Source organism: Falco cherrug, chromosome 4 (genome assembly GCF_023634085.1).
Source record: "Falco cherrug isolate bFalChe1 chromosome 4, bFalChe1.pri, whole genome shotgun sequence".
In the NCBI taxonomy this organism is placed as follows: Eukaryota; Metazoa; Chordata; class Aves; order Falconiformes; family Falconidae; genus Falco; species Falco cherrug.
Window position 1 is genome coordinate 21,807,077 of NC_073700.1, and position 25,440 is coordinate 21,832,516.

The 25,440-nt window shown below is 43.3% G+C and overlaps 1 protein-coding gene across 5 annotated transcripts in view; it reads left to right on the forward strand.

Annotated features, from left to right (window-relative positions):
- LOC102055836 (contactin-4) overlaps positions 1 to 25,440 on the forward strand; it is a 339,085-nt gene that overhangs the window by 213,674 nt on the left and 99,971 nt on the right. For all 5 annotated transcript variants that reach the window (XM_055709999.1, XM_055710003.1, XM_055710002.1 and 2 more), the window contains one exon: positions 17,186 to 17,281. In XM_055709999.1, the coding sequence (XP_055565974.1) occupies positions 17,186 to 17,281 (96 nt within the window). The remainder of the gene's footprint in view (positions 1 to 17,185; positions 17,282 to 25,440) is intronic.

Sequence of the window (25,440 nt, forward strand, 5' to 3'; positions counted from 1 at the left end):
AGATGACCCCTGTTTTCTCCCGTGGAGCCATCTCCAGTGCTGGTAGATGTAATATCCTTTCCCTGCTGTGATAACTAGACTCAATTTGGCCCTAAACTCCTCAGCAGGATTTGCAGTTTAACCTGAAAACACACAAAGACACCGCTACCTGCAGTAATGCTGGTTTAAAAATAAACCCTCTGGAGAGTGGGCGAGTAGCCATGCAGTCGCTGTTGCCTTTCTCATCACTACCAATGTTTTTTGCATGTTGTTGATTCTGAAATGAGTATCCAAAGAGGAAAATCAAGTTCAAATTGGTGCAGTTTTTCAGTCATACCATTGTTTTGCCCCCCATTGTTATAAAAACTGCTGAAAAGTGATGTCTGTGAAACATGAGTTGTTAGAGAAATGAGATCTACTTTTCAGGGGGTTTAGCATTTTGCCCATTGTCACACCCCCATGCTGGGGGAGTGGATGTGTTCTTCCTCCTGCTCTGCGCAGAGGTGCTTCTCTGAAATCAGTGCCTTTCCAAGTTGTAGCAATTTTCTATGAAGGAGTATTCTGCAAATCTGTAATTTAACATGTCCGTGCTAATGCTATGGGTATTTTCTGCAGCTGGCAAAAATGATGTTGAGATGTCCAGAGGGCTGAGGTACCAATTTTTAAAACAGAAATGAGGCCTCAGGAGAGAGGACACAGGGCTTGAAGGGCAGCATCCTCAGAGGATGCTGGAGCAGCAGCAAAGCATTGCAGTGCTGCCCCTGCAAGCCGGGAGCTGTGGGCAGATGAGATTAGATGAAAGGGGAAAGGTCTCCTCCTCCTCCTCCTCCTCCTCCTGCAGACAGCCCTGGTCAAGCGAGATGGCTGATTTTGTGTGTGGAATTTAGCCTGAACTGTTATACTATGTGTGGAGATTAAACAGTGCCTGGAGGGCAGGGTTTGGAGGTGGGCTTCTTTCCACCGCTAACCAGGGCAGCAGCCTCACACTTACCTTTTGTACGTTTTCCATTGTGTAATTTCATTTATAGAAGCGCTAACTTTCATCTTCTTTACAGTGAACATACTCCTAACTGCAGGGGACCACACTATTGTTTCTGGAAACTGTTTCCCCATGCACTTTATTAAAGGAATTTGTTTTATAGAAGTGTTTCTGTGAAAATAGTTGTTACGCATGAATTAGCAGCTAGGGCTCAGCACTGTGCAGTGCAAATGGTAGCAGAAAATACAGAAATAATGTGGTTGCAATGAGAATACTTTGGGGCTTTGACCTCCCATCCCAAAATAATTTCACTCTGATGGTAGAAAAAGAAGATTACTCCCAACATTATACTGAAAAGGATTTTTTTTCAGTATTCCCATTGCTGGAATGATTCCTGTTATATCTAGTACCCAAGCAAATCCCATAATTTTTGCTATTAGTTGCTAAGAAACAAATTATAATTGCTGCTCAAATTCTTTACTGTGGTACCCTCTTATTGCCCTGAAGTGCATTCATTTTCTTTTTGGCAATTAAATGATCAATGAAGTAATTCTTTCAAGAACAATTAATAATGAAAACATTTTCATAGAACCACCAAAGTATCTGCCTTGCCTTGCCTAAACAAACAAGCGCAACAACAATCGCATTGATTGATCAATGAAGCGATGCGCTGCCGCTCGGCTGAATGAAGCATTCGGCACGCAAATTAAATCATTTCCGCAGTGATTACTAACATCTGAGTGTTGAGAAAAGATGATGTGTTTTAAACGTCCTGGAAATTAAGTAGACGGAGGGTTTGGGTTGGGTTTTTTTTCAGGAGTCAGACTGCAGCTGGGATGGCAGCTGTGCGTGTCCCTTGGCACCTCAGTGGTCACCCTTGCTCATCCTCTTCGGGATGTCTATTTTTTTGAGTTTTTTCTGCTTCGTGAAGGGCAGAAACCCAGTTTGGCACGTTTCCCTGTCTCCTTCCTGGTTCAGGTACTCTGTGAGACCACTTGTGAAGAGCTCCTGTGGGGTACGTGGGGGTGGGAGCTGCCCACCTGCGCTAAGGTGGGGTGGCACCCCTGCCAGTGGCCACCGCTGCGGGATGTCCGTGCCAGCGCCCCAGGGTTGGGTTTCACCCCAGTATTGAAATAGCACGCTTGCCTATTTCTCGCTCAGGTACCCCTTCAGCTTTTTCAGAGCCTGGACCTCAAATCTGCAGCTTTTCCCATAGGTTAATTCATTTTTTTCTTGGCATTTTCATCAGCGGCTGCCTGTCACTGCTCTGAGAGAACGCTCCCAGCCAGCAGCCGGAGTTGCTTACATCAGGGCCCATGAATCTGCCTTCAATAATTTAATTTTCTTGGGTTTTTCTTATGTCTTTAGGAAGTTGTTTTCTTAACATAGCCTGCTTCACCATACGTATCCCAGAATCTCCTTTGCTGTCTCTTTCCCCCCGCTTTGCAGCCTGGCAGAGCCACGTCCCGGGGGTGCACTGGAGCGGCTCTGCGGCGGCAGGACGAGGTGCCGCGCTGCACAGGGTCTGCCTCCGCTTCCTCTGGCTGACCAGCCTAGCTCAGATTCCAGGGAAGCTAAGAAACTCTCTATAACATTTCCCAGATGTACAAGACACAATTTAAATTCTGGGTCCAATAAATAAATCCGTCTGGGTACAGATTCTCTTTTAAGGGAGCTTTCCAAAACTTTTCATTATCACTACAGGAACAGTTATTTTGTAGCTCCTGAGACTCTGCAATTAAAACATTATTTTTGGAGCTTGCAAGTGCACTCCTGCCCGCTGCTGGAGGCCCCATCTTCCCAGGCTTCCCTGGTCCCACCGAAGTGGCTGGGACGTGCAAGCCAGCCCTGTTTGCCTCCACGCACAGCAATGCACGTGAAGCTGTCAGGTCACAGCTCGTAGGAGCAGGGCACAAGCTATTTGTTGTGTCCCTGTTTCTGCAAAGTTATAATGTTAAAATTAACTAGGCCATCAGAGAAGATTTGGAGCTAATTGTGACAAATCTGGCTCAAGAGTGTTGTTTCCTATACGCATGTAGAGTCCCCGATTCTTCCTCCAGTGCCCTTTAAAGGCAAAATACCATTTATATGGATAAAAGGACTTGATGGACTTATCCACAGTGAGACCCTCCTGCTGCCGGGACCCCCAGGGCTGGGGTGCAGGGGGTGTGCTCAACAAGGGAACGGGGAAATTTATTTGTATTTTTCTATAGTCACATATTTCCCAGTATTTCTCTCTCCTGAAATCTTAACTCAGCTGTGTGAAGTGTGGTCGTCAGGATTGTAGAACCGACTCCCAACCTCTGCACCTTTGCCATGCAGTCTCCAATGGGAGGAAAAGTAGGCTAAGCCTCACATAAGCTCTTCTTTTTTCTTTTTTTCTCCTTTTTATGTTTTTGATGAATAGGACCAACAGGGAGTATGTAGCAAAGGATAGATATATAACCTACTTTACTTTCATCTGTGATAGAAGGACCCTTAACTTAGAACAGAAACACAGGATTTATACATGCTTTGTTTACACCCAAGGGTTATAAATAAGATGAATACATTATTACTTAAAGCCGTGGCAGGGCATTTGTAAATAATCAGTGCACCTTCTCTCAAAGCTAGTAATCTTGTAAACCTGCAGTGTTATTTAGGAAGTGTATTTCAGTTTATATCATGCAGAAATGGTGCTGCTGGGAGCAGGGAGCGTTGCGCGGGGAGCTGTCAGAGGGCTGTGGCCAGGAGCTGCCGTGCCGGGCAGGAGAGCGTTAGATCACAGGTCAGTCCCAGCGCCACCATTTCTCGTGTAGTTTAGAAAATTAGGGAACAGCAAGGCACAGGCTTGATAGGTGGTTTTTTCCCATCTCTCTCCATATGTATTAATTTTGTCTTTAATATGCAAAGTAAAATATATCCAAAATTACTATTCTTTTAATTCAGGAGGGGATCTTTAAGAACTAAATGGAGATGTGTAGGTGCTGGTTTAAAATGAATGCCTAAATGGACCAATTTGATCCCTGTGTGCCAAGATCCAACGATGTCAGCTTTTCTTGCAAAAAGTTCTGCTGTTATGTGAAATTTTTTTCTAGCCTTGAGAAAATTATCGTTGTGCTAAATCATATCAGGGTACTGTGGAAAACTCTTGACTGCATGTGCAGGGAAATAAAAAAGAGATTTCTTGTTTTCTCTGATGTTCTGGATAAAGCAGTAAGTATTCAGGTTTTGAGCCCAGGTATTTGGCACAATTTCACTTTGAAGTGGAGTAGATCTCTCTCCATTTGAAGATCTTCTGACCTTAGGCTTAATCAGTCACTTTAATATCTCACCTGCTAATTTAATACCACTCTGCTTTTTATATGCTCAGTGCACAGATCATAACGAAAATGGTGTAAAGCTCCTGCGGTAAGCTGAGGAGAGAGCAGGACTTTGTCTTTCTTTCCCTGCTTTCCCCGTGGCTTTGTGCAGGACCTGCTATTGTGCTATTTATCAGCAAAAATTTCCTGTTCTCGCTCTCATTCCTAGAGCCTTTGCAACTTGCCTGCAAGGCAGGTCCCGTTGGTGGCCTGTTTGGCTGCTTACCACTGGGTTATTAGAGAATCAGCGCACATCACTTGACATCTATTCTGCTCTTGGAAGGCTAAAAGTGAGAATGACTGTTGTAGTATACTGGGAATATTGATGTATCCTTAGAAGTAGTATTAATCCTCTGACTGTGGCTGTATTTACAGAATATTTTTCTGATCATTTTTTCTTAAATCAAAGCCAAGGATCGGAACAGTTGAATAGCTATGTAGATGTTATTAGAGGGTTTTTTGTGCATAACTTTGGAGTATAGTCCAGCTACCTTCACTGAGTACAGTCTTACCTCTGCAAATCCTGATGTCCAGGTGGCTTATTCTGATGACAACTAGAATGGCGCATAAATAAGAGAGGAAAATAAATTGCAAATTTAAATTATTATTTTGACAATAAATGAAATAGCCTGGAGTGCAGTGACCCTTCAGTGAACTCAGTTATTCAGTGAGATTGAAGCATACTTTCTTGAAAAGACAAAATGGGGCCTGGCCAACTGCAAACTCATAAATTTAGAATAGATCTTCCCCCCTGACTTACAGCTAATTATTAGAGTTCGTAAGGATATTTCCTGCAAACGTTAATACCTTGCACTTTTTATTAGCAAGACTGTAGAGGCTTTGTCTGCAGTGTAGTCATAGGCAGCTGGGGCAGAGACATGCCGTGTCCCTTGCAGCGGTCATTGCTCGGGATTCTCATACGCATCCACCACTCTTTCATCATGCAGGAGTGCATCTGGGGCATCATTTCTTTAACAAGTAGCCTCCATCTGCTTGCTCTCTCCACTATAGCCATTAGAGGTGCGTCAGGTCTGTGAACTGTTGCTGTTCGGGCAATCCATGACGAGCTTTAAACCATGTAAACATCTGTGGTTGCAGCTAGGGCTTCTTTTGGTCCAGGTTCTTTCCCGTTACAAATTTTTCCAAACATCTTGCAATAACTGATCCTGGGGTGGCACAAACATCTGAAAAGCCATAAGCATGTGTTCTTGTAGCATATTGTAACCACTTTTTCTGGTCTTTTATGTGCAGTGAATAGAGAATAGGACAAGGAATCGGGAGATCTGTGTTATTTCCTCAGTTATTAGGATGCTTCTTATAACATCCTCCCTTTTGGCTGTAAATCCTCATGTCTGTCAGATGAAATAATGCTCTTTATCTAGTTTGAAGAAATAATAGTCATCCTTCGGTTGATCCTCACTGACTCTGTATCAATGCAAATCAGTATTGTTGTTAAATGTATGGAAAATAGCAGTTACAGGACCCCCAGTCAAGTGGAGACTATATCCAAAGGCCGGAGGTGGACTCTGTAAGAAAATTTCTCTTCATGTTGAAGGGATGCAAGGCCAGTGCAGAACAGTTTAACCTAGTGGCTGCTTTTTCATTGGTTTTTTTTTTTTCTTTCCTATTTTCCTTCTGGAAAGCAAACCTAGGGAGCCAGTGTTGGCATGCAAAGGACAGAGGAGCTTTAAATATGTTTGTCAAAAGTTGTCCCATGTTAGTTTTCCTGTCTGCAACAAACGTGACTGCCATTTCATAATTCATTAGACGTGAGAGATGAACAGAATAAAAAATATCTCCTCTGTAAGAGATGCTGCCTAGCATCCTAATGTGCCTTTCCGTAGGCAAGCTGAGCCACCAGGCACCCTCTGAGGATCAGGATCTCTATGGGGTTTTCTCCGTTTATGTTTCTATCAAGTAAAAGGAAATTTTTCTTTGAGACTTCTAGGTGAGCAAGCCTATGGCACGTTCTTTTACATTATTTGAGTCTGAATTTGCATTTGTTTAGCTGCCCATAGTAAGAATGTGCAGCAGAGCATGCTGAAGTGGGGAACGTATGGGGCATCTGCGACCTTGGGGCTGAGCCATGAAGTGGGAGGGGGCTGTGCCGTATCTCCTGCTGCCAGCACAAGTACTGGTTTCTGGCTATTGCAGAACCACCTGTGCTGGGAGAAAGTGTGCAAATAACACATTGTTTTGCTAGGAAAAATATTAAAGAATTCTGAGAGTGAAACAACTCTGTTCGAGTCAACCCGCAGGGAGATGTCTGCCCAGATTTTCCAGATTAAAGTAATAAAATAAAATTTTCTGAGTCCTCGGCATTTTGTCTCAAGCAGAAGTGTTGCTTCAAAACAAACGTCTGAAATATTTCCTATAGAAGGAAGGTAAACAGGCAGCTTTTATGAAATGGAACATAAAGTCAGGGAGGATTTTTATTTTATTTTTTTTTTTTGTAACATCATAGAAGGGAGTGATTTGATTTTGGAAGAGAACAGTGAGTGCCTTGCAGATATTGCGGAGAGCCCCTGTTCGCCTGTAAGATGAGTGGCATGAAGGAAGGCAAAAAAACCACTGGTGGCTGCCTTGTTGCTAGTTTGGAAGCAAAGATCGAATCCCAGCGAGGTGCTGGGGATATAGTGTGCCAGGAGGAGCCATCCTGGTGAGGACAAGCATCTCATGCTTCGTGTGATGGAGGAAGCAGAAAGCGGTCTGAGCACAGCCTGAGCATCCATGACTCCGGCAGCTGCCTGTTGGCCAGCTTGAGGAAAAGCTGTGGCAGTCTTTGGGATGCAAGGTAAAAGCCTGAGGAGGAGTTTTAGTCGTGTGGGTAGACACGGTGGTCAGAAAGACTTGGGAGGATTTAAACAGTCTCAGTATAAGAACCCAGATAGAGACATTAAAAGTCCAAGAGGCTTCATAGGTCAGAGATGCGAGTGGCAAGGAGAGCTCACAAGGAAAAGAAGATCTTGGCTCGCATACCAACATACCAACTTACTCCTTCCCTACCCAAGTGTGGCTGGTTGCCACTGGCTCCTGGCTCAGGCGGAGGAGCTGCAAGCCCTTCTCCCTGGCCGGAGGTGGTGCCTCCTCTGAGAACATCTGGTTTCGGTTCCAACCTCCAGCTCCTCCAGGTACACAGCTCTTCTCCTGGTGTAGCTAAGTTGAGCTTTCAGAGCAAACCCCACCACGAAAACCTGCCAGCTGCAGACACCCCCACAGCAAAGGCCCACCTGAGAGTTTTTGCATCTTGCAAGAATTCAGCGTTTTCTGTGCAGGAACCATCAGGGGAAGGAAAAGTCTAGAAGTCCAAACTGGACTTGCCACTTGGTAGAAATGCAGGAGCGGTACCTTGTTTAATACCCACAGTAATAAATTCCAAGGAAAACTATTTTCTGATGGGGAGGGAGGATGGGGGAATGGCTAGATGTTTATCTCTAAAACTTTCTTTTTCATTGAAGTAGAAATCCCAGTGAAATTTCTATTCTAAAGGTCAAATTAGAAAGCTTTCATCCCCAGACTTGTAAACCATTTCTCAAATCAGTGACTCTAAAAATTATTCATTAGAACACCAGCTCTTAAACTAAAATTTTATTAAGGTCTGTATCAAAGGGGGTTTTATTCTGAACTGCACAGCCCACTGTGTAGTCTTGACACAACAGCAAGGACATGGGCAGAAGAACTTAATCTTTGTGTGTTTGTGAAAGGGATGACATAAACCCCTGCTTTTAAAAAGTCAGGCACAGGTTTTATAGAGACAGTGTTTAGAGATATTAGAGCCATAAATATCAGGAGGCAAATCTTGTCAAGTGTTTCAAGAGCAAAAAGCTTTAATGCTTTTGTGGGTGCTAGTCATCAGTTAAAGTGCTTTCAGCCTGCCTTCATATAGACAGGCTATGATTTCTTCAAACCAATGTCCTCTAAAATCTGAAATTGATTGAGATGCACTAGAATCTCATCTTCAAGACTATTTTATGGGCCAAATTAGCATAGTTTATAGTCTACAGCCAATGAAGTCGTATTATTCCATGGGCTGCAATGCAAATGACTTCTCTCTCCATCTGGTTGTGTATTTTGTCCAGGATATGGAAGTATGCTCTGTTGTATGCGGAGAGGTATGCAAATGTGTTGAAAAAAATTTGGAAGACTGCATAGATGCTGTCTCTTGGTAGAAGGTTCTTTATTCAGTCTAAACCAGGAAGATTTGGCCAGTCCTCCTCTGGTCAGTTTTTTTGTTCAACAAGATGTCATTGGCAGCCTATTCAGATTCCCCTTAAGATAAGTTGTGTGTTTTTTAATAAAAAGGAAAAAAACCCCTGTTGACTGAATATTCAGAGTTCAAGGACTGAATACAACCTTAAACATCATTGTAAATTTTAGATTGCTGGGACCATCTCCAAATTACAGAAGGGGTATCAGAAGGCAAACCCTATTATGCTCTCTAATTCTTTTTAAGTCATGCTTGAAAATTGACTTTAGGTGTCTTGGCTATACCTGTGTATGGAAGTGGATTGTGTGTTCCACATATATGAAGAGGTAGTTGCCTGTTACCTGCATCATTACTTCCTGTTGTATGGGTGCTTTGAAGTTTGTTTAATGTATGCAGTAAAGGTGGTGATTTGTCCACTCAGAAGTACTCTAAATTACCATTGAAGAAGTTTTAGCGTTCTAATTTGTCAATTGTTAAATTACCAGATTCATTTTTGACCATTCAGTTTCGTGTATCCGCAGTACAACCAAGTCTCAGGGGTGAAATACCAAACACTGCATGGAATATATACAGTCTAAAAGAGCCCCTTCTATGCTGATCCAAGGATTTGTTGATAATCTAAGCTGAAGTATTAGTAACCTAATCAAAGCCTTATTTTTAGTACAGTTGCAACGATACCAAGTCTAGAGTGCACAGTCTCCGGTTGCTGCTGGTTGCAGTAGCTCTGCAGTTGCAGTAATGCACACAGGCTGGCGTGCACAGGTATCGTCTGCCCTTTTCCCTTTCTGTGCTCCTCCGGGATGTAGGCTGGGTAGTGCCAGCTTTTTCAGAAGGCAGCTGCAGCCCTTTGCCTGGAGTTGCTGTGTTAGGAGAGCTTGATGGTGGCGGGGGGCTTCCCCATGGCTGAGACTGACTGCAGGTATTTTCATACATTTGCTACTACGGCTGTATTACCTGCTTTTTCTTCACTGATTTCTATCTCTTGCTGTACTATCTCTGTGTTATATAGATAGAGTTCTTGCTCATGGTTCTCTTTGTTCCAGCCAAACCCGCTTTTGCTCAGCCTTGGGTTGTGTTCCATTGGTGAGGAGGAGCTGCAGGTTTGCGCTGGTGCCTCGGAGGGATCTGTTGCCATCCCGCAGCTGCACCAGCAAGACCTTCGCAGTTACCTCATGGTTGTATTTGTGGGGTCCTGCATCACAATCCCGAGTTTTTCCTTCAAGCACATATATCCTCTTTCAAGGTTCATTGAATTTGTCACTCTGTAGGAATAATGATCCATTTGAAGATATAGATAGACATAAAGATATAGGTATTATGCTTCGGTAGCTACTTGCTGTTAACGATGACTCATTAGAGCAATATCACTGATGTGTTATCAAACTTGCTTTACAAAACTCTCTAGAGATAGACTTTAAGTGAAATATAGCAGCATAAAAGCCACTGACTTTTTTTTTCTTTCCTCTAAGCCTGAGTATTAGTCATGTTTTCTTTTGGAAATTAAAATTCAGTGATGTATAAAGAAGTGATTGATGTATGTGTGGTTTTTTTAGAACGTAGTAGTAGGAAAAATAGTTTTGTATTGGTTATACAGGGATAATAGATAAAAACAGCATTGACACTGCTTTTCTAATAATTAGGAAAAAGAACCCTTGAATGTAATGACAAAGTGTTCACTAATGGTGTATGAGTTTTTGACAGTATGTCATCCAAGGCGATGTACAGCATTGCTTACCTCTCTGCATGATATAGTCACATAAATTGGCTTTATAAAAGGCAGGCAGACACCCATCACCATGAATTTGAATCATTTACCATTCGTGTAATTTTCTATAATATTTCGGGATTTAGTAGTTATGAAATAGCCCTGTTGCATAGAAAGTTCTCTCTTAATTTCAGAACCGGCATAATTACAAAAGCATTTTGGATTCTAAAAATACGCTGCACATTACAATAAAAAAGCAAACCATGGAAACCCTCCTCCGGCAAACAAAGGCAGGCAAAACAGAGCTTAGCTTTCATAAAAAATAGGGATCTCTCTGTCAGATCACCAATGACCTGAGACTTGCAGCCTCCTGAGGGAAGCCTGCTCGCTCCGGTCTGGTTTCCAGGGCACGCCGGGTTCAGCAGCCGAGTTATTTCCAGTTGCAGCCGATAATGGGAACCAAGCAGGCCCGGCGTACGGGCATGGTAACCGCCCCACTTGGGCAGAGGGCTTAACGACAGCACAGTCAACGGGGCTGTAAACAAGAAGGGATAGTAATACCGAAAGCAGACGTCAAATCTCACGCTGCCCCTGCCCGCGGGAACTTGCGGGGAAGTGAGCGGATAGGAGTTTGTTCACTTGCTCGTACTTCAATGTCATCTGTGAAATATTTCTTTAAAAGAGCAAACTTTGATTTCCAGGACTTATCTAGTGGTCACTTAGAAAAATAATTACCAAATTTCATAAACAAAATACAAACCCAAGTAGGTCCTAGTAAAGGATAAAAGGCTACAGCTCTTTTGTTTTGCTTATAATTGAATCTTCTTTGCTCTGAGTACTGATTGCTGCACGTAAAACTTGGGGAAACTTTTCATTACTCTGGCCTCAGTTGGATAATTGTTACTATGAAAAGCCATATGCTTTTGATTAAAATTTCCATATGCCATTTACTGAGACAAACTACCCAGTCTTAAGGGGCTTTGGATCATTTCAGATTGTTTAAGCTGTTGTTAAACCACATTTGAGGTTTTGGAAGGAGGTCATTCATTGCAGCACTGTACCCAAACTGAAAAGCTGATGGGGTTGACAGCTGCTGCGAGCACCTTCTGGGCTTTTGAGCGTTTCTGAGCAATAAGCATCTATATCAGACTGGTGTTGCTTGCCAGTACCTGCATAAGGCATATCACTAAGCGTTAAGGCAGAGTTTTAATGGAGGCTACAGGAAAAATCTGGTAATGCAAGAAAAAGACATTCAAATTCACATTAAAGGATGGGTGTTACGATACACGTGCCAATAGCATATCACACTCCAGTGCATTTCTGTAGCAGATGTCAAGGTTTTGTGCAAATATTAGCTAATTAAGTCTCATTTGAGAGTCACAGTTTAAGTACTTGTCCTTAGAGATGGGCAAACTTTGTTGCAGAGAACTTAAGTGACTTTCCCAAAGTCATGCAATCTGTAGTACAGTGGTGTCTGGTACAAATCACCGTATTTTTCACAGGTTAAACGCATGCAGCTTTATACTCACGTGGGTCTGTTAAGTCTGATTTAGAATTGCTACTATGGAAATGAAGAAGTTTAAATGGCATCCTCGCTTTTTCATTAAGTAAGGTCTGAGTAACTGGTAGTCTCGATAACCTGTCTGCACTCCTGTTAGAACTCCCTGTTTTATTCTCATCTTTGCACTGAAAACATTACTAACCGTGTCCTCATGTGATGCTGGGGTTACTGGAGCTTATATAATATTTTTCATTTTTCAGTGGAGTCATGCTTTAGTGCTGTGTGCTCCCAACAAGCTTTGGCAGGACGCTGACCTCCAGAATTGGAAAGCATTAATACATTCGTCCTCAGTGGTTTCTCTTAATCAGTTTTGACAATTGCTTTCTAAATAGAGAATGTCCAAGTTAAATAGGAGAAAAACTACTACGCAAGTGTATTCTTATCCTAACAGTTATACAGATCTCTGATCTTGATTACGTGAAGTCATGCATTTAAAATAAAAGCCTGATCTGCGAGTCAGTCGTTGCTACAAGCGAGCTAGCATTTCTCCTGCAGACGTATGCTGCTTTAATTAGTTAGGGTAAGTGTACATCCTTCCTGTCTGTGCTGTGCTGCGTTGTTTCCTTTTTGATCCTATGAATAGAAACACTATTTTTTCATGGTTGTAGGCTGCCCAACGCCAGCCACAAATCCCCAAGCTGCTGAATGGATATACTTTCACCAAAAGCTCATACGGGGATCCTGGCTCTAACACGAAGCAGTTCCTATTTCTGTAAGCAGCCCTCGTATTCCGGTTGTGTTTTATTTGTTTTGTGTATGAATATTTTTCTTGAAATTAAGGCTCCTTTCTTATTTGATCTATGCAATGATAGATCCCTGTAATTGAAGCAGTTCACACCCTAAAAACTTTAATTAAGTCACAAGGATGCCTGCATGCTAAAACTTAATGAACTTATCACTTCCAGGCATTGTTCTACTTTGTCTTGTCTCCCTTCTGTTTACTAATGCTCATTGCATTATGTCTAACATTTAACTATAAACTCCTGAAATGGTTGGGTCTTTTATTACTATTACGAGGTATTTAGAACCCCATGGGGTACTTAGTAATTAATCTTAACGTGATTATTTTCACATTTCTTACATGCTGTGTTGCCAGGTCCCAGGCAGCAAACCTGTGGGACTCTCAGATCTGCTGGTGGGCATCAGGCCACCATACTGTCACACTGGCTTCCAGCCGCCCTCCTGCTCCCCGGTATTTCATGCACCTGAAGGCTAGGTGTGTGCAGTGACCTGCAGCGTGCCTTCCTCTTTATCACTGATCATATTATTTTCTGCCAGCTGATCCCTAACTGAACTTGTCTGCTTGAGTGTGATAAAAGTGTAGGTGGGGTTTATACATGTTCTACAAAGGTGGTCTTGATCTCCAAGCGTCAAGGATGCTGAACCCACTGCTCTCTATTGTAGTTTATTCCAGCAGCTAATCATCATCATTCGTAGTACGTGTAATTTCTCATCACCATTCCCGTGAATTCAGCTTCCTACCACAGGTTTTTGTTACATCCTCCACTGGGTTAGCAAACCAAAAAGGAATGGCATTGTCTCCTCGTGACTGTGCTTCTGCATGCAAACTAGACGTGTCTTGCTTCTGTTTGAGAAAGTAGTGACCTATTTGAGGCTTTCCCTGCCTCCCTCCCAAATCTGAAATGTCACAAGAAGGAGCAGGAAACCAAAAAAAAAAAGGTGAAGTATGACACGGTGAGAAACAGCTAAGTTGAGGCCAGCCCTGCAGCAGCAGATGCCGAATAGCCGTGCCATGTCATGGGGGTCGTCTGCTTGGGCGCAGTGGTGGGTCCAGCAGCCGGGTGTCTGCAAACCTCAGATGTCCAGTGTCACCTAATTCTGCTCAGGTGTGATTTCCAGTGGAAAGAGAGCTGGTATTGAGGGAACTGTGGACCTATGGTATTCCTGCTTCAAACCTTCTTCCACAATAGAAATAATTGAGCTTGCTGGCTTAATAAGGCTTCTGGCATTTTGGGGGGCTTGTTTGGGTTTCTTTCATTTCATTGGCAAATAAGAACAAAAATCCTCATATATTTGCCAGGGTCTTTGGGCTCAGGGGCAAGGCAAAGTGGAACTTAATGCTCTCATCAGGGGAGACACATGGTCAAACCATTTACACTGTAATTCAGTCATTCTGCAGCATGGATGGTTTGGGTTTTTTCCTCCTCCTTTTGCTGCCCGTTGATTTTTAACGTCAAAAGTACAGAGAATAATTTCTTACCTTGCCTGCTCTCCAGGGAGGGGTAGAGAGGCACTAGGCAGCTGTGTTTCCCTGGAAGGAACATAGAAAACATGGGGAAAGAAGCGTCAGTGTGCTGCTGCTGCATTGAAGTGTCCTGCGGGGTGGTTTCCAGCAAGTGCTTTTAACTTCTGTTCAGCAAGTGGTCGTACCTCCATGTGTGGGGAATTCAGCGGTACAAAATTTCGGTGTAATATTGGGCACCCATTTGAGCAAAATTTTGTAGGAAAGGTTTTAGAGAACCTCTTGAATCCACACATTGCTGGTCTGTGTGCTTTGTTCAGCAGTGCTGATATTGTTCCTAATTTCTTGGGAAAGATTGTAAGGTGGTGTTTAAATGAAGTTTCTTACTAATAAAATCATGATCATATTATTGGTAATTCAAGTTACAATTTAGGTATCACAAAAATAAATTTGAAGTGTGCATTTCAGAATGCATGAGCATAATCAGTCTAATCAGTTTGATGAGACTTTCTTACAATTATCTTAATCTTGTTAGTTTACTCAGAGGCAGATTTTAAGTGCATGCATGAGGCTTTTCAGAACTGACAGTTGACTTTCAAAGCTTGATAGTTTGCACTGCGAGCAGTAGTGGTGGATGCTCTGCTTTGTTTCCTGCCTCCAGTTGATTGTGACCGTTCCTCAGTCGTTTCCTAGTTGTTCCTCCAAGCAGAGACTGGTAGCAATATTTTTCCTGGTAGCAGTCCTTTTCTCATCTTAAATATGTAGCTATGTCTTTTGTCAACAAGTAGGGTTATTTCTGCCTTGCAAAAAAAGTTAAAGGATGAGATTTGCATTTACACTGTTGAGTCATGCGCTGCCTCTCCATACTACAGTAATCAAGAGTTGCTGGGTCACCAGGCAGGTGGCTGTTTCTTACAATTAGTAATGAAAGACCTTTCCCATTCCCTCCCCTGCGTTTAACAGAATTCCCTAGAGCACTGGATAAGTAGGCTCACACACGCAGGCTCAGCGCTGGTGCAGTTTCTTTCGTCTGTTCCAAAGCAGACCTGCATATGGGTTTTTTTAGGATCCAGGCCTGAAAAGTGAATTATGTATCATCTCTAAAATGTTTTGTGAATGTATATGCATATGGCATAATGTATGAGTTCTATCGATGTGGAAGAAAATATAAATAGCTAAATTGAGATATGGAGAATTTTCCATTAAATATTATTTAGGACTTACCAATACTTATGCAATTTTCTTTCTAGTCCATATATATGTATATAAAGCATCTGTTGTGATGATTGAGACATGTTTTGCTTTTAATTTACTTCTTCATTTATTGGAAATAATATTAATGTAAAAATGTTTCCCAATACCACATTTATTCCTTCTGGCATTATTTTGGATTTAGGCTATTATTCTTCATGTGGCTGTCCTCAGTGAGTACGGGATCCGATCTTGTGCCTGTGTGCAGTCAAAATAGGTTTAAATCTATGGGACTGGCAGGTGGCCAGAGGAATGTAGTAGTGGTTCCTGAAAAGTGCCATTCCACCTTTTTTATGGAGCTTAGGATGGAAAAATTACACCCCTCTATTTTCATTGCTAATGGGTTATCTTCTGTTTTCCTTCTGTCTTTTTTCTTCCTAGGCCAAAAAGGACAGGGGGACAAAGAAAATCACCCTGCTCAAAGTTACAGACTTGGACTGTTACTCAAGGCTGGGAAACCATGCTTTATTGTTTCCCTGTGCTTACACAGAGTCTGAATGAATGGCTCACACTGGTGAACCTGCTGTTAAATTGATACCTGGGTTAAATTTGGATGGGTTTTATTCTCAAGTGTAGCTTTGAACCTCCGGTGTGAGCCCATTTTTTGCCCAAAGGGTTTGATAATGCAGCAGCCTTACACCTGATGGAAAGGGTTTGGGTAGGCGCTGCTGCTGGCCCTGGGCTTGAGCAGCAGAAAGGTGGGAGGGTAGCACTTCTGCAGTGGTTTTGTTTTCACAAATAATTCACTGCAGTGCAGCAGGCTTTTTAAGTCCCCACATTATTTATCCCCTAGAATACAGGTGAAAAAGCTGAACCTAATAGAATAATAAGATCCAGGGAACGATGCAACGTGCAGCACAAGGATATGGCAGAACTTTGCTGGAAATCACATGCTGACTACTAGTGTTGGAACAAATTGTTACTCACTGTTTCTGGTGTAGTTCCACTTTTGCCTAGATTTTGCCCTGAAATTGGCATTAGTAGGAAGGGTCCACAAAAAATGTTTCTAAAATGAAACAGTAATGTCTTCTGATTTTATGTCATTTATTTGAAGTATGCATGCCATGCTTCCAGAAAACATTTTCAAGAGAGGATAAAAATCAAGGCTTAATTTTTCATCCTTCTAACCTTATAATGATGTTCTACTAGTTCCTGCTGTTAAGTGTTTATCACCCGTTTGTTTCTTCTGGTTCCCAACTGCAGTGACAACAGGTTTGTAATCACCAAGCCACAGCTCATCTATACTGAAAGCCAAAATGAATAAAAAAAGAAAACTGAAATGCAAGGGACTGTTAAAAGGCTACCAGTTATTCAGTGCATTAGTGCTCCGGTGTAGCAGCGGCTGGCACTGATCGTCACTTGTGCCACTGCCCAGCTCACAGTCACCTCGTCACTTAACAGCCAGTTTCTTGAATTTATTGTACAAGGGGAGAAGAGGGGGAGTTGTATTTTTGCAGTGTGTGGCCTGTGAAGAAGAGGAAGAAGAGAGAGGTGGAAGGAGGAATTATCTAAGTGCCGTGTAGCTAACATACAGCTATTAGAAGGGACTTCTTTATGGAATGGAAGGGTTTCTACACATGGTTTGCAGGGGCATCAGTAACAAGTCTGCTGAAGGGAAACAGACCGGGTTGTAACATATTTGCTTGTTTAAGGCAGTAATTACTCATAAATTCATATAACAAAACTCTTCATCAGCATTACAGGTTGCTGGAGTTTTGTCTGGGTAAATCAGCCCCTGTTCCCCTCTAGCAGCTCTGCAGCCTGTGGAGACACTTACTGCTTTGGATGCACATCAGCCTCCCGCTGCCCCACATTCCACCCAGGTCCCACCAACCCACCTTCCAAGCTGATTGTCGCTTTGTTTCTATGTCATGCAGCAAAGTCCTGATGAACCTTGTGTCCTTCTCATGAGGAGAAACCGTTAAACTCCCATTAATTGAGTTCTTCCTCTCTTGGCAGATCTTGAGAACTTCAAGACCAGAACAAGAAGCACGGTGTCTGTCCGCCAGGGCCAGGGCATGGTGCTGCTGTGTGGACCACCACCACATTCTGGAGGTAAAGTGGTTTCCTTCTCTTGCTTTCAGCACTCAGCAGCAGTTTGCAAGGTTGTCATTCTCAGGAGAATCACCTTCTTCATTCTTCATTCTAGGAAGTTTAAAATGGCCCACCTTAGAGGAGAAGGCTGTGACAGTGCCGGCCTGACTGAATGGGTCATGCTGTGTGGTCCTGTTGACTAAATGCATTGGGAGATCTCTGGTTTGGATGTAAATGCAGAGAAAGAGCTTAATTTTTCTGCAAACAAGTATGTGCTTTAGGAGATGAACTGATGGAAACTAAAGCAATATTTTGCATATATAGAAGATTTGGCCAAGATCTTGTGCAACTTTTAGAAGCCTTTCTGTATGTGACCTGGGTGTGTCTTCTGCAAAAAGGTTGAAGAGTGCTGACAGAGCAACTTATGTGCATCATCTTTTCATTATTTTTTTTCAAACACTCATTATCGCTGCTTTTGTCTCCTGGGTACTTAGGATCCATTAGCAATTGTCCAGGTCTCATATGGTTATTTATTTCTGGAATGGCAATACATTTTCTTCCTGCTGCTTTTATCAGAGGGAGAGTGTTGTAGGAGAGGAGGAAAGAACGTGCCAGCAAGTTACATAGGGATGCTGAAGACACCACTGTATTCGCTGCTGGTGCTCACACCTACATCTGGTTTTCTGGAAACCATAATCTGAAGGTCTAGGCAGAATGATGGAGAAACTCTACTACTACAGAGTTTTCCATTCCCAGAGGAGTAAGGAGGGAGGCAGCAGGGCTGCTACCTTGGACTTTCAGATGGTCTGACCTTGGCCTGTTCGGGAGCCTGGTTGCCGGAGTCCCTTGGGAGGCAGCCCTGAAGGGGCAAGGAGCCCAGGAGGGCTGGGCACTCTTCAGGAAGGACATCTTCAAGGCGCAGGAGCCGTCCATCCCCATGTGCTGAAAGACGGGCCGGCGGGGAAGACCGGCCTGGCTGAGCAGAGCCTTGGCTGGAACGCAGTGGGGCAAGGAGAGCTCATGCCCTGCGGGAGAAGGGCCGGCAGCTCGGGGCACTGCGGGGTGTTGGGAGGTCACGCAGGGAGAAAATCAGCAGGGCCAAAACCCGACTAGAACTTCACCTGGCTACTGCTGCAAAGGACAGTAAAAGATGTTTCTGTAAATATATTAGGAACAAAGGAAGGCTAAGGAGAATCTCCATCCTTTATCGGATGTGGGTGGAAACATGGTGACAGAAGATGAGGAAGAGGCCGAGGTACCCAACGCCGCCTTTGCCTCAGTCTTTAATAGTAAGACCATTTGTTCCCCAGGTACGCAGCCCCCTGAGCTGGAAGACAGGGACAGGGAGCAGAATGAAGCCCCACAGTCCAAGGGGAAATGGTCAGTGACCTGCCACACCACTGGGACACACGCAGCTCTGTGGGGCCGGGTGGGATCCCGCCCGGGGGGATGTCGGTCTCTTCTCCCACGCAGCAAGTGCCAGGACAAGAGAAAACAATCTCAAGTTGTGCTGGGGAGGTTTAGGTTGGGTATCAGGAAAAATTCCTTCAACGAAAGGAGGTGGCCAAGCACTGGCACAGGCTGCCTGGGGATGTGGTGGGGTCAGCAACACTGGAGATGCTTAAAAGATGCACAGATGTGGTGCTTAGGGACACGTTTAGTGGTGGCCGTGGCAGTGTTGGGGTTAATGGTTGGACTCAATGATCTTAAAGGTCTTTTCAAACCTAAATGAGTCTATGATTCGATCTAGCAAGTACTTTGCAATGTGCCTTGAAGAGGATGATATAAATGTTTAGCAAATACAAAATGGTTCTTTCAATTTAGCACAAATTTATTTTAATGTGCCAGTCCTACGTTTGCTGGCTGACTTCCTGAACACCTGTTGCCTTGTTACATTTATATCAAAAGCAGTGTTAGGAAGGGAATCGGTCGGTCATCTGCCCTTGCTGGATGCCATGTCAGGCGTGGAGTGTGCGTGCTGGATGAGCCCCATGTGCCGTGCGCTGACTGCTGCCACGAGCAACCAGCTGCTGCAGCTGGCTCTCGCATGAGGGGCTTGTTCGGTACATCACAAACAAGCGGTGGCCTTTTATGGGTCTGTGTTCCTTTTAAAGAAATTTGTGATCCTGTTTTGAAATCTGTCTGTCCTCATCAGCTGGATGAAAATTGCCATTTGCCGTTAGGCTGCTTTTAGTGCTCAGATAGGAAGAGACAAGTGCTTGAGGAGCTTCTTCGCTTGCATCTGGCTGGCTGCAAGTGTACCTACCCACTTAATTTATTCAGTTAGGACCTCTCTTATCTTCTGACTTAGATGCCGTTTTCTCTTTTAGTTCAGATATTATCGTAAGAGTTTCAGTATCTCAGATTTCTGGTGTTCGTTACTTGAGGATTGTTCTTAAATCTGTGATACCAAGTCTACAGAATCACTCATTATCACAGCATCTAACTTTTATGAGAGTGGCTCTTGTAGTGTCAACTGTTCCCCAAAATGATGTGCCCTCTGGTCTGCCTGGAGGCAGCTTGCCCCTCAGCCCCTGCAGGTGGGTCTCCATGCCGCACCTGATGAGGCAGCTGCCCAGGGTCGGTATTAAAAAAGGTATCAAAAACCATGGAGACAGGTTGTGGCTCAGCTACAAACTCACTTGCAGTCTACAGCACTGTGTGTGAAGCGTCATTTTTAGCGTCATTTCCATCGTGAAGAAGGGAGGGGAGATTTGGGACAGAAATGCATTACAGTCCTTAAACCTGAGTTTTAAATCTGAGAGCCTTCAGCATGGGGCTGAAAAGCGGCGCTCATCCTCATCCTCCCCCAGACTTTGTGCCCCACAAAGGTGGATGGTATCAACAGGCCAAGTTCAAGAAGGCCTGGGGTGGCTGGAAACTGAGCTGCAGGGCTCTGAAGAGCTGTGGCATGAGTTTTTATGCCCTTTTTCAGTGAGAAAAACTAACCCCACCTGCACAGCCCTCTCCTGCTGGCACCCACAGCTGTGCGGTGCTGCTTCCCGAGCCACAGGCGGGTAGGCTGATATCTTCTAGAGGGACACAGGCACTGCACAGGCGAAGCAGGAATTGTGCGTATTTGTCTCCTTAGCAAAACTTTGCTCTGTGGTTATAGGGAGTTTTCTGTTTTGCTGCAAGAAGACTGCAGCATGAACACCTTGTGTGGAGATGCAGCACTGGTGGTGGCTGGTGTAAGCAACGAGAAGGACCTTGTGGTAGTTTGTTCAGGTGATTCAGGGGAAAGTTCTGGTCTGGGTGTGTCTACTGATGGTACAAAAACACTCCAGAAAGGTGCTGGTGTTATTTCCAGTTTGGGTTCAGTGTGTGGGAAAGAGCATCTTACAGTGACCGGGAGGTAAGCGTGTTTCTGGTGCCCAGAAAGGCAGAAAACTGAAGGGTAATTATTTCTCTCAATCATTTGGATGAGAGATCACTTCCTACATGACCACCATCTATGACCTGCTCTATTCCAGCTAGAAAATGATCTTAATTGTAGCCAGATGCACAATAGGTCTAAATTGATACTGTTATGATTTTGTAACTAAGCTGGGCTGGAGTCATGCCGGTTGTTGTTTTCTGGTTTGCATAGGAAGTATTTAATGGAAAATCAAAATAAGTCCAGTTAATTCAGGCTGAGACCCTTGTTCTGCAGGAATTAATCTCTTCAATGGCAATATTTTCTTTTCCTTTTCCTTCTTCCTTCCTCCTAAGTTTAGAAATGAGGATGGGTTTCAAAAGTCGCAACTGCAAAGTTAATGTGCGCCGCATTTCTGTCAGCCAACTGCTTGTCTGCTGGTGTAATGGAAGCTGTTCAGTCTCCAGCAGCCACTGCACAATTACCACAGCTAGCTCCTGTTCCAGCTCTGGGCAGATGGAGGTTCATAAGAGAATATCAGATATCACTGGGAAGTAGCTGCATGTCAGAGAAGGGCCGTGTTTCATGGGCAGCTTCCGTCCCCGGGGTCCAAGGCCGTGTTTGCAAAGCAAAGCTGTAGAGATCAGTTCTTTCCAATATCCCGATATGCCACTGCTGGGATGTAACATTGCAAGTATTCAGTGTTGTAGTGTAACAATAAAAAACGTTCGGGTTTGAAGAGAAAAGTAATACATCTCATTGAAAGAGCGAGTGGCATTAAGATAGAGAAAATGCAATTACTGGTTTTAGAATTTGATTAGGACAGCCAACCTAACTTCATCATCCTTGCAAAAAGTGCCGGGAGACATTAATGACCAACACTGAAGTGTAGGACTATCTGGGGGAAAAGAAATATACTTTTATATTATTACTATTTTTTACTTTAGTTTCTGATCTGCATTGAAAATGAAGTCTTAAAATTTAAGAAAGCAAAACTGTTCAATCTGAGAACAGCTGTTGCTCTGATGATGAGGGTATTGACTGGAATAATAGAAGCCTAGAAAAAAATACCCTGGCTGGTGCCTGAGCACAGAACTTAGGCTGTCCTCCTGGGTGTCGGAGACACAGGCTCGAGAATTTTTGCCTGATGGGGAAGATTTCCCAAGTGTCTGAGGAGGGAGCAACACCAGCGTTTGCTCTCTTTGGAGGTGGCTCAAGTGGCAAGGCTCAGAGCCCCCCTTAGCTGAAGAGATTTGATAAAAGAAAATTAGTAAATTAGGAGAGAATTATTTTCTGTCCACTGTTGGTCATCTTGGCCTTAAAAATTGTGGATTTTACAAAAAGATGTTGATCTGCGTCCAGACCTTTATCCTTTCAACAGCAGTTCGCTCTAATACTTTGCTACTTGGAAACATCTACATTTAAAGAGCTGGCAGCTAAAAGTGAAATTATGTTGGCCTACATGCATTAGTTGAGGGTTTCTATTTTTTTCTTTTTTTTTGTTCTTAATGATGCCAAATAAAGAGCTTCCTACTGTTCATATGCTGTAAGAAATTCATCCTGAAAATGAGTCCAAATGATTAACAAGTATTTTCAGCATCACAAAATGGGCTGCGTACAGCTTGCACAGAGCAATTTGGGCATCGCCATGTTTTGTCCCGATTTTTAGCTTAATGTGAGTTGGAGATTCAGCATATGAATCCAGGCTTCCCCCCCCCGGTTCCCCAAGATGAAAATGAAATGTGTGTTTCTTGCAGCCTGCTTTCGGCAGGGAGTCGCTGTTTTGTCAGGTCAGTGCATTCTGGTGTTACATTTTGTTAAGCAGCATAATGATGTGATGGCCTCCTATGATGAAGTGCATGCTGAGTGCTGGAAATTTGGAAAATAAATGTTCATCTGGAGCTTGGGAAGTCCCTGGACTGAAAACCAGAATAAATGCAAATCAAACATTTGCTTCTGTCGTATTTTCTGCTCTTGGAGCAGTAGATGCTCAAGTGCCTGGGGCCAGTCCTGCCATGTTTATGGTGCCTTGTCTGTTAGAAGGTTTAAGTTCTTTTCCCCTTTTTGGGGGGTTATTTTTGGGCTTGTTCTTTTGGGTTTTTTTCTGCCTTCCCCATTTGTTCATTTACATGCACTAAATCAGTGTAAGAACTAGAAGCAGCCTACCTAGGTTGTTAGCATTTTTCTGAGATAATTACCCTGTGCGCGAAGGGTTTTCCCTCATTATTTCCACTCCTTTTTTTAATCAAAAGCCCTAATGATTGTCGTGTCAACCATTCTACATGTGAAGCTCCATGGGAAAAATAAGATAAGAGTAAACATGACAATGGGAACATGGCATTCAGGGACCGTGTAGCAGCTCAGGGAGTGGCTAAAGGTATTTAAGTGGACAAAAGAGAACAGTTGAAGATCCTAAAAGTATGTGCATGGCTAAAATTCGGCTTTGGTTTTGTTGTAAGGCCTGAGGGTCCCCACTGCAGCTGGTGGCCGTTGTCTGGGCAGTCCCCAGTAACTGAAGCCCAATAACGGGTTTGGAAATGGGAGGAACACCAGAAGGTTTTCATGACTTTTTTGATGAGACTAGATAAGGTATCTCAGTATGTCTTAGGATGAGCTCTGTAATTTGGATGCCCTAAACCAATCCTTACTGCTTTACATTTGTGAAGCCCTGCTGGATCAATGCTGTCTGCTGCTGCTCTTCAGAAGAGGGAAGAGCTGTAGAGGTGATGGATTGGCGGGGGGTTACAGCCAAAACAAAAGGAAAAGAAACAACCTTTGTTTTGTCCAAAGTCTTTGATTCCAGTGTATCTTTAAGCCTTTTTATTGCATTTAGATATATTTAGAAACCATGAAGCATTTAAAAATGTAAACTGGAGTGTTCAATGTAAGCTGTCGGTGAAGACCTTTTCCTTTTGAGAGGAGCTTTGCAGGGGAAAACAGGTTAGCTTTTCTGGTTTGCTGTTTTTTCAGTATTGTTAGTCAAATTTGCCAAGATGCATTTTATTTGTTAAGATAAACTTAATTGAAACAGGCAAACAAAGAGCCCTAAAAACTAAAGCAAACACTGGCTTGTGTTTCTCAGGGCTCTGAATATAAGTTGTGTTCCAGAGGGGATATGCCTGGGAAGTATTTGGAGGTCGCTGTCCTTTTAACTTTATCTCCAAATTTGAAGACCAAAATATTCCTTTGTGCTAAATAGTTTTGTTCATTTAAGTTTGTGGGAACAGAGTTGTTTAACTGCCACTTCTGCTAGATTTATTTGATAGTCAGGCCAGGGTTAGTTAATATTTTAACAACTGCAGTTTTCAAATGCCTTCTAACATCCCCAGCATGTCATTGTGAGTCTGGAGATTAAAAAACCACTGTATTGGGAGAGCATGCACGCTTCACCTGCCGGGCTGGTAGCACACCCATGAGCACGCAGAGCAAGCGAGTCTCAAGTCTGTAAATCCTTCCCCCTCCCTTCCTTGGGAAGATAAATGAACTTGGCTTTGAGGATTTCCTTTGTACCACCCCCACCCCCTATGTTCTCTCAGTTCATCTTTAGGAAGATCTATATACATGATGTTCTCATGACATTTGCCTTCCTGCCCTCATGGGAAAACCCTGAAGATGTAGAGATTGCGATTTCCAAGTGCTGTGAAACTGTTGAATATACACAGAGAACTGGTGATAATGATCTCTCAATTACTTTATTATTTAAATTTCATGTTCCCTTTGCATCCCCAGAGGTATGTTTTATTCTGAGATATCTCTGTCCATAGCCCACACCACTGCTCACCACATCTGTGGCATATTTATTCTCACTCCTGATTTATCTCAATAATCTGTGCAAGAAATAAATGAGCTGATGGCTTTTTTAGATAGTAACGTGCTTAGATATGCAGATGGAAACCTGGCTACATTTCTACAAGATGCGTCATCTCCTGCCCACTTGGTTGGGGCCTCTAACAAAGTTCCTGATGACCCAGGAACTGAACCCCCCCGATTTCTACTCCTGAACCTCAGTTTTTCTGGACACCTTGTGCCTCTGCTCCTTGCTGTGAAGTCGTGCTACCTCCCTGAGCATTTGGGAACTGCTTCTCTTTGACTGAGCAGAGGCAGGAGTTAAAGGAAAATGAGATTGCTGTCTGTCTCTAGTGCCCATGTTCTCAATCCACTTGTAAAATTCCATCTTCCCAAGGAGGAGGAGATTCATTAAAGCTTAGTTCAAATAACTCTTTCCCATCTGATGCCATTACCTGTTGGAAACACAGCCGTGGAATCTATGCCTGTGAGCTGAAATGTTGACAGAGAATTATTCTCCCATCTTTTCACATAATGGATGTGTTCAGGTTCTCTCCTCTCCTGCCTTTTTTTTTTTTTCTTTTTTTTTCACCCTCTGGTAGCTAGGAGAACTTTTAGTTCTGTTGCACAGCTTAATCAAGTAGAACTAACTAAATTTTAACATTTGACAGAAAAGATGGCAATTCTGATTTCATCTCAATCTCAGCCTTTCATGCTGTATGGTAGGTAGTGAAGTGTAGACACCAGACATGTTTTCAAAAAGCACTTTACTGATTACAGTGGTGCTGAGACCACTTCGTGCTCTGCAGAAAAATGATTAGTGCGTGCTTACTCGTCTGGTCAGTTTTTCCCTCTCCTTTTATTATTATTATTTTTTTTAAAGCAATGATGGGCACTTCATGGGCTGGAAACAGTGCAGATGTTTTGCCTGTAAGTATGGCTGATGGCCTTTATTACATGATGAATGGTTTGAGGGGTTTGTCTCTTAAATAATCTGTCACACACATCACATCATGTATCGTCTTGTGCTTGTACAGCC